This window comes from Thamnophis elegans, chromosome 3 (genome assembly GCF_009769535.1).
Source record: "Thamnophis elegans isolate rThaEle1 chromosome 3, rThaEle1.pri, whole genome shotgun sequence".
Lineage (NCBI taxonomy): Eukaryota > Metazoa > Chordata > Lepidosauria > Squamata > Colubridae > Thamnophis > Thamnophis elegans.
The window spans coordinates 95,272,455-95,286,019 of NC_045543.1; the positions used below are offsets into that span (position 1 = coordinate 95,272,455).

Below are 13,565 nucleotides of genomic sequence, written 5' to 3' on the forward strand. Positions count from 1 at the left end.
CCCCCTCCTGCCACTCTGCAACGATGTCCCACCTCCTCCTTGTTATGGCAAGCAGCCACATAACGATGTCCCAGAGCTAGTTTACTGTTTTTCTTTGAAATAAATATTCAAAAACATTATTGGTATCTATTTTTATTTTTGAAATTTACCGGTAGCTGCTGCATTTCCCACCCTAGGCTTATACTCGAGTCAATAACTTTTCCAGTTTTTTGTGGTAAAATTAGGTGCCTCGGCTTATATTCGGGCCGACCTATACTCGAGTATATACGGTAATTAAATTTATAGGATATATACATGTAAGAATGCAAGATTAATCCTTATATATCTCAGCAGAGAGTAGGATATTATTTGAAAAGATGATCATTTGTAGGTGCACAAGTTTGAAGAAGGAGCTGACAGAGATAGATTTGTGAAGGAACAGTAGGACAAGTTTTATTTCCAACAACATAAAAATACCTTTGCTATAAAGTAGTCCCAAATACTAAGTTCAGGAGGAATAAATTTCTCTTTGTAAATTGAAGTATCTTGTTCTTTTCCAGGTAAATTAGTAGGTGAATTTTCTTTTGATGATTTTGATGTCAGTCTAAACCGCTTATTTTGCTTCTCACCATCATCTATAGGAGAAGAGGCTACAAAAAAATTACATTCATTTTTATAGGAAATGAAACTTATCAAATAAATAATATCTTCACCTTTCATATCAATTATAACCTACTTGCTTAATTATAACAAAAACAAACAAAAACAATCAATCAATGCCTGTTATGTTTCATTATTGCAATTAAACAACATGGCTAACTTTTATTCCCACTTGTAACTTTTTGGTTACGTTTCCAAGAAAATTTGAATGATTCATTATTTTTGCATAAATCTTGAGAATGGAAATATTCAATGCTCATACTACAAATATATATTAAATTTTATAAAAATGCATTATAATAGAAAATATAAACATATAAGGGGTATATAAGTTTCACTGATCTCTATTAGGTCTATGTAATAAGCATTTCTACTGAAAATAAATGTTATTTCAAAATAGTTGTCATCAAACTATTTAATATATAAAGATGAAAATCTCACTTACCTTAATGCTAAAGATATATCAAATATTACATATTACAGTTGAAAGTCTTTTAGCCAGAACAAGCATGCACATGCATTGCTTACTATGGAACGTTAGTTTTTCAACTAAATAAAATAAAACTTACTCTTATATTGAAATGGAGGCACCAAATAATAAGCTGAACAAAATGTTACATGATACAGAGACTGAAAAAAAATCTGTTTATCTCTAATTCCCATTCAATCTTCCCTATTAGGAAATAAATTTGCTATTTAAGCGGGCAATATTATTAACCCATAAATTATAAAATTATCAAACAACTTTAAACATATTATTAAAAAATGAAAATACCACTTTATTTTTTAAGAAATACACTTTAAACATGGTTTACCATTTTATTTTGAAGTTACAAGAACTCTTGTGGTATAAAGGTGTGGAACGGTTTATCTTTGTCAAAGACAAAAATGTTTTTTAAAATGTGTGTGGTACAAATGTAACACCTATCTATCTTAAAGCAAATGTTTCTTTCCAAGAATTCTGTTAATAGCTTTCCATAACAATCATATGACCACCTGAAATGACAATTTGGTTTAAGTACTTGCAGATCAGTGCTATATTTACTTGACATGATCTTTGACTCTGTCATTTTGAGAGGAAGAATTAAGGATGTGCGAAATCAAAATGTTTTGTCTTTCTAAAAGACAAAACAAAACAGATGATGAAAAAACTTCCGAGCCCCAAGCCTACAGAGATTGCACAAACCAATTCAGTCAAATACTATTCCAAATACTAAAATATAAATAATTTAAAAAGCATTCTGAAATGACACTCCCTTAGTATCAAAACCCATAAACTGTATCATGTTTTGCACAAGCAGCAACATTTTGAGCATTCCACAGCTTGCAATGGAAAGTTGCAACAGTCATCACAATATGCATTCCATTTAGCCATTTGAAATTCCAAACAGGCTGACCTAATTTTAATTGAATGATGTCACAGAATTATTTTGGTATGGCATGACTTTTTTTAATATATTGGGAAGAAATAGAATTACATTAAAATGTGGATTTTTAAAAAAGTACTGTATTTTTCGGACTATAAGACACACCGGTGTATAAGACGCACCAAGATTTCGAAAAGGTAAGTTTTTGTCCTCCCTCGCCCCAGGAGCACTCTGCAGGCTTCAGCAGGGCTGAGAAAAGGCAAAAATGAGATGCAGGGGCCAGACTTCGGGAGGCCAAAAAATGGCTGTATTCAGTGTATAAGACGCACCAATATTTCCATGCTCTTTAGGGCGGGGGGAAAGGTGCGTTTTATACTCCAAAAAATATAGTGATCTACAAATTTATTCTGTAAACTGTTTTTACTTGAAAGAATGGTATATATGCAATATTTAAATGGATATATATTCCCAGTTAAAAGGTAGCATTATTACTGAAATATTTGCTTGCAATATAATTTGTAAATCTGAATATACTGTATCCTTCTGTAATCTATCATCTTTTTACAAATGTCCTATTTATTTCACAAAATAGTAAGGTATGCAACTCATACAGAATCCATGCTAATTTATTTGGTAATAACGTATTTAAAATTTTTCATGTACATAAAACAAAGATTTTTACCATGATATTTTCTTTCTTACTACAATTTAATTCTCAGGAAATTATTTTATATAGGTTTTCAAAGAGGAAGCTATCATTTAAAGGTGTTATTCTTACATTTAAACTATTCAATGGCCTATTTTTATATGTTTTTAAATTTCAAACCTGACCTCCCTGAAACTTTATTGAATTGTTTAAAACTTTTAGAACTTAAACAGGTTTTCTGGGTACAAAAGAGGTCTGTTTTTTAGCACTTCAATCAAATAAATTGAAGAATTAATATAATAGCTAAACTAATCAGAGAACAGCTACTTACCCATAATGAATATACACTTTGTAATAAATCATTATAATTAATTACTGGTATAATATTTATTTGTCATATAGACTGCCTGAATGAATTCTGAATATTGATTTTGTTTCACCACTACTTCTCTACAGTATCTACATAGAATCACCCAATAATTGTTTCCATGAAGTAAGACACTGTATATTCCTTTGGCAACATCTGACCGGTAGTATGAAAATGCTTAAGCCTATAGCAGGGTAATGGCCTTAATAAGGTGGAAACATTTTTGTAGGTTATACAAACTAATTTTCTTTCTCCAGAGTCTCTTTTATTAAATTTACAACTGTTTCAACTGTTAATTCCATTTTTATTTCGAACATAGTTACTTTGGTGTTTGACACATTAATTTTCAGAGTCATGTTCCTCCTTGCATTGTACATTCTAACATGTATTGCAAATTATTTGGGTTTACAGCCAACAACATGGCATAAATTACATACTAAAATACAAACACATTCGTACTCCACCCAATACACTTCTGATATGCGCACAAGCTTCTACATTCCTTATTTATTCATCCACAATTGCATTATGCAACCAGGGAGACATCACATATCCTTGTTTCTTTCCTTCCACAATAATGAACCATTCACTCAGCATTCCTATGATTCCTATGCATGCTTTACTTTTTTCACATATTATTCTTATCAAGTTGAGCAAGCAATCTTCAGTCCATATTCTCATAAATCTTCAGGTTTATTCACATACTTTCTTTGAATCAAGTAACATAATATATTTTTCAATTATTGCTGAAGGACAAAAAAATGATCTATGCATCCTCTCCACAAAATAAAGCCTCATTTCACTCCCAAAATATTGCTCATGGTCACCATCTGTATCTTTTCAAACAAAATTCTGTCAAACACCTTTCAGGCACACTTCCAAAATTTTTGCATTCATTCTTGCTACTTTTCCTTTTATATAATGGAAAAGGGCATTTTTCTAGTCATCAGGCATAGGTGTGGTGTTCACACATACATAAAATAAGACCAAGGCCACACCATGAATTTTTTTTATTAACTTTTATCTAATTACCTATTATAACTCTGATCCTGAGATCTTTCGTTAGTATTATTCAATAGTCAACTGTCACCAACCTCTGAATTCCTATTTTCACATGCATCCACAAATCAAGATAATGCTAATTTAAACTTTCTGAGATATATCTTAACTCTTTATTTTAAGAATAAAACTTACACTTTCACATGCATTCATCAAATCCACCCCTAAAGATCAGGCAACTTTTGTTTAGATTATTGAATCTTTCTCATTTCTTGTATACACAATTGCATACTTTTCATTTTATTCATTAATGAATGAATGCTCCAAGTAGATCTTCTACATGCTCTGATCATTAGATAGGCCCATCAGCACTGGGCCCAGGGCCCATCATGCTTTTAGTTGACTGAAGTTTTCATATAACGCCTTTTAGCAATATGGAGCAGCAATGGTGTACATTAGATTACCAGCCTTAGTCAAACATGTGTCACATCAGCATTCTGTGCTACTAGTAAAGACAGTACTAGTGGCTGGTTGCTTTTGGCAGATTTAGGCCAGTATTCTATGAAAGCAACAAATTCTCAGTTTCAACTTAAGCATGGTTGTGTTATTCTACACAACCAGAATGCTAATTCATTAACAATCCAGATAATATTCCTAAATAATTAGAATTAGGTTTCATATCAAATAAACTCTATAGTAATATCAACTTTCTCCAAAGCTGAAATTTTGGATAAGATAGTACATTTTAATTTGGTGATTTCTTCTCGTTAGCACACTAAAAGTCAACACTTATGTCTTGGGAATCGTTAAAAAGTCTATCTTTTAATGCCTACCATAGTTATATTTTAACTACATAAATATTTCATAAACATAATAGCTAACTACAAATAATTTAAGTAACTAATAGAAAAATATTTATTTCCATCCCTCCATCCAACAACCCATCCATCTATACACACACACACACACACACACACACACTCAAAATGGCAAACATACTTAATACTCCTGTCACAATCCTGTGAGGTGGGGTTGGCTAAGAGAGTGCGATGACCCAGGACACGGCACAAGGCACAGTGTGACTGACTCAAAATCATCTAGCTTGCTTTCACGATTAAGTCAGGCCTAGAATTCACAGTCCTTACATCTATGCATCTTAACCAATCTTGCAACCCAAAATAATAAACTCACTTAAAAGGAATACTTTTTATTCTCAATTTTAGAATGTTTAAATCATTGAACGAACCAGAGAATGAAACTATATACAAGTAGGGCTTGACTTACAACCATTTGTTTAGTAATCATTCGAAATTATAATGGCACTGAAAAAAGTGACTATCGTTTTTCCCACTTATGACCATTGCAGCATTCATATGATTAAAATTTGGATGCTTGGCAACTAGCTCTTATTTATAATGGTTGCATGTCTCAGGAGTATATGACCACTTTTTGCAAAACAAGCAAAGTCAATGGGAAAGCCAGATTCACTTAACAATCATTTTATTAATTTAACAACTCCTGTGATTCATTTAACAACAGTGGCAGAGAAGGTTGTAAAATGGGGCAAAACTCACTTAAGAACTATCTCACTTAACAACAGTAATTTTGGGCTCAATAGTAGTCTTAATTTGAGTACTATCAATATACATTTTTGTAATATCAGTTTATTCTGAAAAGTTATATAATTTTCTATTTGTCTCTATCCAAACACAAACCCTTAAAAAGATTCCACCAACACTTCAAATCCAGATTAAATGTTTAAATCAATTATGCCTTCTCCTCCAAAACAGTCCAAAACATCTGTTAACCAATTAATTTCTTTTATCTGAATTACACTGAAATCAATTTTATTCCCTTCATCCTGACTTCTTCATCTAAACCCATAAAGAAAATTGACATCAGTTTCTATTTAAAATGTATACATTTAGTGTTGAAACTGTACGTATTTCACAATATTATTTTTACTTTACTAAAAATATTCAATACAAGATTGTAGATTAGAGATCTCTACTAAGATCTTTTGGTGTTAGACTTGCTAATTACATATTATAATCAAAATAAAATCATTTGTATAAGCCTATCATTTGTAAATGCCATTATGTTTTTATTATTTGCTAGCCTACACTAATCTTCAATTAATAAATGATTTTTTATTAAAAATATTTTTATGCTAAACTAATAAAAATTCAAAGCCACATGCATACAGTCATGTGACACAAACAAACAGCTTGATGGACACAAATATATTGAAATATTCTGATAATTGCAAGTCATGGTCTTCCTTCATTATTAACACTAATTTAGCATGAAAATAACCAACTGTGATTTGTAATAATTGAAATTTTGGTTAATTTTTCTGACATAATAAACCACAAATCAGAGATCATGACTTACAAAGAGACTGTTTTTGCTTTATTACTTTTTTATGCAAGATCACATCACATATCAACACTATATTCAAATGCCTAGAACTGAAGCTAGCATCTTGCCTGCAAGTTTGGTAGGACTATGAGTACTGATGGTTGTTAGAGATTTGGTAAACCCCACGCATTCCATAGAAAATACTACTACCTGATGTGGGCTAGGCATAGAGAAGTGCCTACCTGCCAAAGAGAGAAAACATAAGACTACCCTTAGATAGAATATTGCTGTCATACATAATAGAAAACAAATGTTTCAACATTTTTTTAAAAAAATGTTCAACCAATATGTTATTAACATTACAGTTACAAACAGAAAATGATTTTAATTTTCCATACAGAACTTTTTTCAAATCTATTTAGGATTCTTTATGTATGCATTATACATTCATAAGGCAACAATTTTACTTATATTAAAATTATGAATATAATATTTACTGCTGCACTAGATTCCTGAATATAGGGAAGTGTATTACCCTAAATAGGTATGAATGAAAAGGTATGATATTATTTTTTGACAATAGGCATATTATATACAATATTAAGTTATGTGCACTAATAGAAATCCTCCTATATTGGAGCCTGTTTTTTCTTTTACTTCTATGATGTTTCTCTCCCCCACACAAAATTCTAATATTATCATTGTTAAACAAGCTAGCAAGAGATAATATATCTTTCTCCCAACTTCTTTAGGATTTTTTTTCCACATTTATTTTCTTGTTCAAAAGGAATCTATCAACACTTCTAGTTTAAAACCAAATTCTAGTTTTTTTCTTTCCTTAAATTGGAAGGAAGAGATGGATACACAAAATATAAAAGTTCATTTTTATGTAATGATATTTCTGCTCATGTACGTAATGATAATTAAGGTTTAGTATCATTGTAGAATAATATAAAAAAATGTGTCCCTGCAGATTTTACTCCACCAGTCGTTGCCAATCATATTGGGTAGGGCCCATCTCCATTTCAAGGCCATTGACCTAGCGCTGTCCGAAGACATTTCCAGTCGTATCGTCAGCATTATGTCTCAGAGTGCTGTTATTTTCCCAATGAAGAGGTATATATTGATCTACTAGCAGTGGCATGCTTTTGAACTGCTAGTTTGGCAGGAGCTGGAGCAAGGATCTTTAACCTAGGCTGCCTGCTTTCCAGCCACCAAGCCCAGTGTCTTAATTGCTGAGCCACCACACCACTCTGATAACATACACAATATAAAAACTAGAAAGAAACAGAGTTCAGTAAATATTTATATACAGGAAAAAATAAGGAATGTACTAACCCATCTTGGTTGTTTCTTGAATTGGTCCTTTCTTGGGAATCTTTGCACCACCACCAAAGACAGCAAACCACATTTTGTCATTAAGGGGATGGGCCACAATCCTGAATAATTCATTGCTGGAATGAGTTGCTAGACCATGAATGAAGAGACTAAGGTAGATTGCCGTAAGAATTTCACAGAGCAAAATTGTGATCCCAGACTGAGCTTCTTCCCCAGCTTGATTCAGCAATTGTATTAAATCCATTATTCCTGAATAGACAGGGAGTACCATTTAGTGATAATACAAAGAAAGACAAAAGAAGCCAGTTGCAATTATCTCCACAAACACTATAATACTATAAGGTGTATAATACTATAAGGGGCAACTGCAGATGTTTGAATCAACATCCAGAACTCCCAAACAGTATGACGGTTACTGAGAATTCTGGAAGTCAAAATCCACAAATCTAAAAGTTACCAAGATTGAAGAATCAATGGCTGAGTGGGAAAAGAAAGGATTCCCTGGAGGTTACAAGGTATATTAAAAACTCTCTATGCATTCTTTATACTCTTTCCTAAGCAGAGAAGCATCCAATGCTTCCTTGGGTTATTGGTTTTTTATACAGATAACAGATTATTACTTGATTTAAATTTATATGTCTTTGGCATTTTTGTCTTTGTTTCTGATTTATACTATTATGATTTAGCTATTTTCATTTATTAATCATTTTATTTTATTGCAATGGCCTTCTTATTCTTTATTTTTGAACTACAAAATTCTATATCATGCTTTCTTTTTAAAATTAGTTGCCTTACCTTGACTTTTTAAAGTGTATTTACAATCAAAAAGGCAATCTGATATACTCATTGCAGCAATGTCAAAGGAAATGGATAAAATAACAAAAATGAAATTTCATGGATTTGGATAATACAAAAAGTTGCAAAATACTATTGCTTAACCAAGAAAATTATGATTAGAAGTTCATATTAAAAGCTTTTCACAAGAATTCATCTTGACTATGCTTCTGGTTCTGAAGAATGCAGTATGATTATGGGCTGAATTCAATCGTGAATACTAAACCAGGGGTCTCCAACCTGCAGTCCACTACCGGGCCATAACTATTGTGTGAACACTAGTAAGCATACTCATGACCTCATTCATGCACAAGCAGCCCCACTCGCACATGCACATGTGTGTGTAAAGGTACTTGCCCCTCCCTCCATCCGTGTCGTCAACCAGAAAGGCTAGGAACTCTGTACTCAAGTCAAAAGGGGTTTATTTCATAATTATTCATTTACCAAGGCAGAATGAATCTGGTTGACTTGGTGAATCTGGTTAAGCTACATGAGAGCAGGCCTGATTTAGGTATATTAATCTGAATGAAATCAAAGTTAACTATAGAGCCCAAAATAACCAAACAAGCCAGTTAACAACAATCAAATTATGCCTCATGAATTGGCCTTAATTTTAAAGACAATTAAACACTATGAGGTTACCTAATATTGTATTTAATCTAACGTGGAAGAAAAAACAACTAGTAGCCAGAAAGTCGTATTATAAGAAGAAACAGGCAAGAAAATATTTTAAACTCCCTGTTGTAACACAGAACAATATACTCTACTTCAAAGAAGCCAGACAGTTCAAAACTCCATAAATCTTGATTACCTGGCCATTGAGCTGGTGTAGTATTTGGTGTTACTGTTTCATCTGAACTTGCTGTTCTTAGAGAATGCCGATGGGAAAGCAACAACGTCTGATAAATCATTCCAGTGAATTGGTTTGCTTGCAATAAACTATACAAAAAACAAAATTGTAAAAATCAGTGTTAATTATGGTATTTTGTTTGAATATAGTGGTTGATCATAATTTACTTAGCTTAACTATTTTATACATATTCTAATCAAGAGTGTTAATAACATTAGCTGATGAAAAGCTACAAAATTTTGCATTGTGATCTGTTATTATAAGACCTGCTATTTAAAGTCAGCTTCAAACTGAGATTGATTAGGAATATATTAGTGATTTAATACAATTACTAATACTAATATTGATAGTATTTAATACTATCAGGTAAACTTCACATTCAGAAACAAAGTATATCACTTAATTTTTGGACTTCCTTGCTTCTTCCTAATCTTTATAGAAAAAGATAATTACATAGCACTGGAAATGGCATGTAGAAATAAGACGGTACTAAAGTACACACATTTATTTTGCATAGCCTTAAAATACTCCTAGTTACATGTAGCTGTTGTTTTTTGTTCAATTGTTCAATTGTTTTTAGAGACTGCCTGGAAAAGTCCCTGCAATTTACACAACAAGGTGGTTTGTTATTGTCTCCTTCCTAGGGATGAGAGAAAGTGACCCAAGTTAGCCACCTAGCTTTGTGCCTAAGATAGGATCCAAAATCATGGTCTCTAACCAGTATATGGTTTCTAACCTTATTCCTTATTCACTGCATCAAATGTGCCCTCACATTATAGCCTAAATGACCTTCAAAATACTAAATCTCTTGTGAAAGTATCAAAATATTAGACATAAAATAATTCAAAATTGTTTTAATATTTGTTCATGTTATTCATAGTTATGGCATAGAATCTTAACTCTGTAATGAGTGATCACACTGAAAAAAGCAGATTTAAAGGAAATATTTAATAAGATGGCCCATAATGCTTTGTGAAACATGCAACAAAAAGAAAAAAAAATGTCCTCCTACTCATATGTTTGCTTGAAATGTATGAATTCTAAACCTTGTTACTGCAAAAGCAAATTACAAGCAGATTCAAACTATGTTTGAATGAACCAGTACACCTAACCCTTTACTGGCAATATAATTATTTCATCTTTTAGACAATTTTAAAGCTTTATCACGAGAAAATAGGAATTTTTGTAATTGTAATTGTAAGTTTATTTATAGGCCGCCCTTTTCCCTGAGGGGACTCAGGGCAGCTTACAACTTGTGGGGAAGGGAATACAGACAGTGACATATAGAAACAGTACATAATTAAAAATAGAAACAACATTCATCATTCGGGTGGGGACGAATTACAATCTTTAACCCCAGGCCTGACAGGATAGCCAGATCTTGAGGGCTGTGCGGAAGGTCTGGAGGGTGGTGAGGGTACGAATCTCCACGGGGAGATCGTTCCAAAGGGTCGGAGCTACTACTGAAAAGGCTCTCCTCCGCGTGGTTGCCAGTCGACACTGACTGGCGGATGGAACTCGGAGGAGGCCTAATCTGTGTGATCTGATAGGTCGCGAGGAGGTAATTGGCAGGAGGCGGTCTCTCAAGTACCCAGATCCACTACCATGAAGGGCTTTATGGGTGGTAAGTAGCACCTTGAAGCGCACCCGGAGATCAACAGGTAGCCAGCGCAGCTCGCGGAGGATAGGTGTTATGTGGGCGAACCGAGGTGCACCCACAATCGCTCGCGCGGCCGCATTCTGGACTAGCTGAAGTCGCCGGATGCTCTTCAAGGGCAGCCCCATGTAGAGCACGTTGCAGTATTCCAGCCTAGAGGTCACAAGGGCGCGAGTGACTGTTGTGAGAGCCTCCCGGTTCAGGTAGGGTCGCAACTGGCGCACCAGGCGAACCTGGGCAAATGCCCCCCTGGTCACAGCCGACAGATGGTGGTCAAAGGTCAGCTGTGGGTCTAGGAGGACTCCCAAGTTGCGAACCCTGTCTGAGGGGTATAATATTTGGCCCCCCAGCCTGAGTGATGGAACACTAGCCAAATTATTGGGAGGGAAACACAACAGCCACTCGGTCTTATCCGGGTTGAGTACAAGCTTGTTAGCCCTCATCCAGTCCCTAACGGCTTCAAGACCCCGGTTCATCACGTCCACTGCTTCATTGAGTTGGCATGGGGCGGACAGATACAACTGGGTATCGTCCGCGTATTGGTGGTATCTTATTCCGTGCCTCCGAATGATCTCACCCAGCGGTTTCATGTAGATGTTAAATAGTAGGGGGGATAAGACCGAGCCCTGCGGCACCCCATATGTTAGGGGCCTAAGGGTCGATCTCTGCCCCCCAACTAACACCGACTGCGACCTGTCCGAGAGGTAGGAGGAGAACCACTGCAAAACAGTGCCTCCCACCCCCACCTCCCGCAGTCGTCGCAGAAGGATACCATGGTCGATGGCAGGAATAGAATAAAGAGACTTCTACATGTTTCCCAATTCTCAGATACATAATGTTTTCTAATACAAGTAATATGATGTTAGCAAAGATGATCAGGAAATAGCAAAGTATAATTATGAGAAAACAAATCAGTTTTGGATATCTGTAAGCCACAACTACCTCAGTAAAAGCTATTGTTTTAATAAATTGCTTGTTATGTCTGCTCTAAGAATTTGTAGCTTTTCTTATATTTCTAATTTAACTAAGTTAGCCAATTTAACATTAGCTGAGAAGACTCTGATTAAGCTAACAATCTAAAATCTAAAATAATCTAAAATAAATGTATTTGTCAGTATTATAGTTGGTTAAATACGAATTTATGTCAAAAAGTATGGATTCCCAAACTATAGAAATGTAATCTGGAGATGAAGATATAGCAATAATAATGGTAATAATCTTTAGTGAATATCATATCATAAATTAACCGTGGTATTAATGAATTATAGCTTTTCTTATATTGAGGTCCTAGTACTTCAGATTATCAGAGAAAAATTAACCCTATTTTTGAAGAATGCAGGTAGTCCTCAATTTACGATCACAATTGAACCCAAAATTTATGTTGCTAAGTGTGTAAATGAGTTTTGTCCCATTTTACAAGTTTTCTTGCCACAGTTGTTAAGTGAATCATTTAGATTCTTAATTTAGTAACCCAGTTATTAAGTGAATCTGGCTTCCGCATTGATTTTGCTTGTCAGAAGATTGCAAAAGGTGATTATATGACCCTGAGACACAACAGTGGTGATAAATATGAACCAATTGCCAAGCATCTGCATGAACTTGGGGATGCAGCAATGCTTGTAAGTATGAAACATGGTCATAGCTACTTGTTACAATTTTTGCTATTGTAACTTTGAACAGTCACTAAATGAACTGTTGTAAGTTGAGTACTACCTTTACAAGAAAAGATATATAAGAGGCAACATTTTGTGCATTTTATACCAAATTTAGATTCTACCTCACAGAAGAGAAAAATAAAAATGTTGTTCCCATTGTGCCCAAAAACTTATTTTTGTAAAAAAAAAAATACCTGTAGTTATGACCCCCGCAGAGAGACTGGTATATGCAAGCTGATAAAGATGCTGCTAATGTGTGCATTACATGTATCTGAAAGAAACATATATTTCAGAAAAAAATATTTGTATGATCTTGAATCCCTTGTTTTCATTTTCTTGTTCAAGATACTAGATGGCTATGCATTTAAACATAAAATAAACAACTCCCAATATACATATAATATTAAAATGGCTATATAATTACAGCAATTAATGTAATAAAATCTTTTTAAAAAGTTTAGTAAAATACTGTCAAATTATAGATACTTGCCTTATTATTCTGTACATCTGGGTGGGGTGGAGAGTCAAGAGAAATAATAGCATGTAGTATATCGTGTGTCAAGTTACTCAAATGCAATAATGGGTTGGCTACCACTGTTTTGGCACTTGCAGTACAGGCAAAAAGAAGAGGTATTGTGCTCGGCTCAGATACAATATTGCTATACAATTGCTCCGAAAATTCCTTTATAAATAGGATGAAAAATAAAGAGTATAATTTGACTTTCAAATTTCCTACAAAGATGAATTTTCTTCTCTACCTACACATGCATATTGATACAATGTTAATTGGAATAATTATTCTCCTTTCTAACCCAAAAAGGCCACTAAAGGTGGACAAAACAAGGAATCCAG

The 13,565-nt window shown here is 33.9% G+C and overlaps 1 protein-coding gene across 1 annotated transcript in view; it reads right to left on the minus strand.

The window, feature by feature from the left end:
- Positions 1-13,565, minus strand: part of DMXL1 (Dmx like 1) — an 80,694-nt gene that overhangs the window by 21,087 nt on the left and 46,042 nt on the right. Inside the window, exons 25-29 of the mRNA XM_032212789.1 lie at positions 13,204-13,395; positions 12,908-12,984; positions 9,363-9,490; positions 7,718-7,966; positions 457-629 (exon numbers count right to left, since the gene is read on the minus strand). Coding sequence (XP_032068680.1) covers positions 457-629; positions 7,718-7,966; positions 9,363-9,490; positions 12,908-12,984; positions 13,204-13,395 — 819 coding nt within the window. The remainder of the gene's footprint in view (positions 1-456; positions 630-7,717; positions 7,967-9,362; positions 9,491-12,907; positions 12,985-13,203; positions 13,396-13,565) is intronic.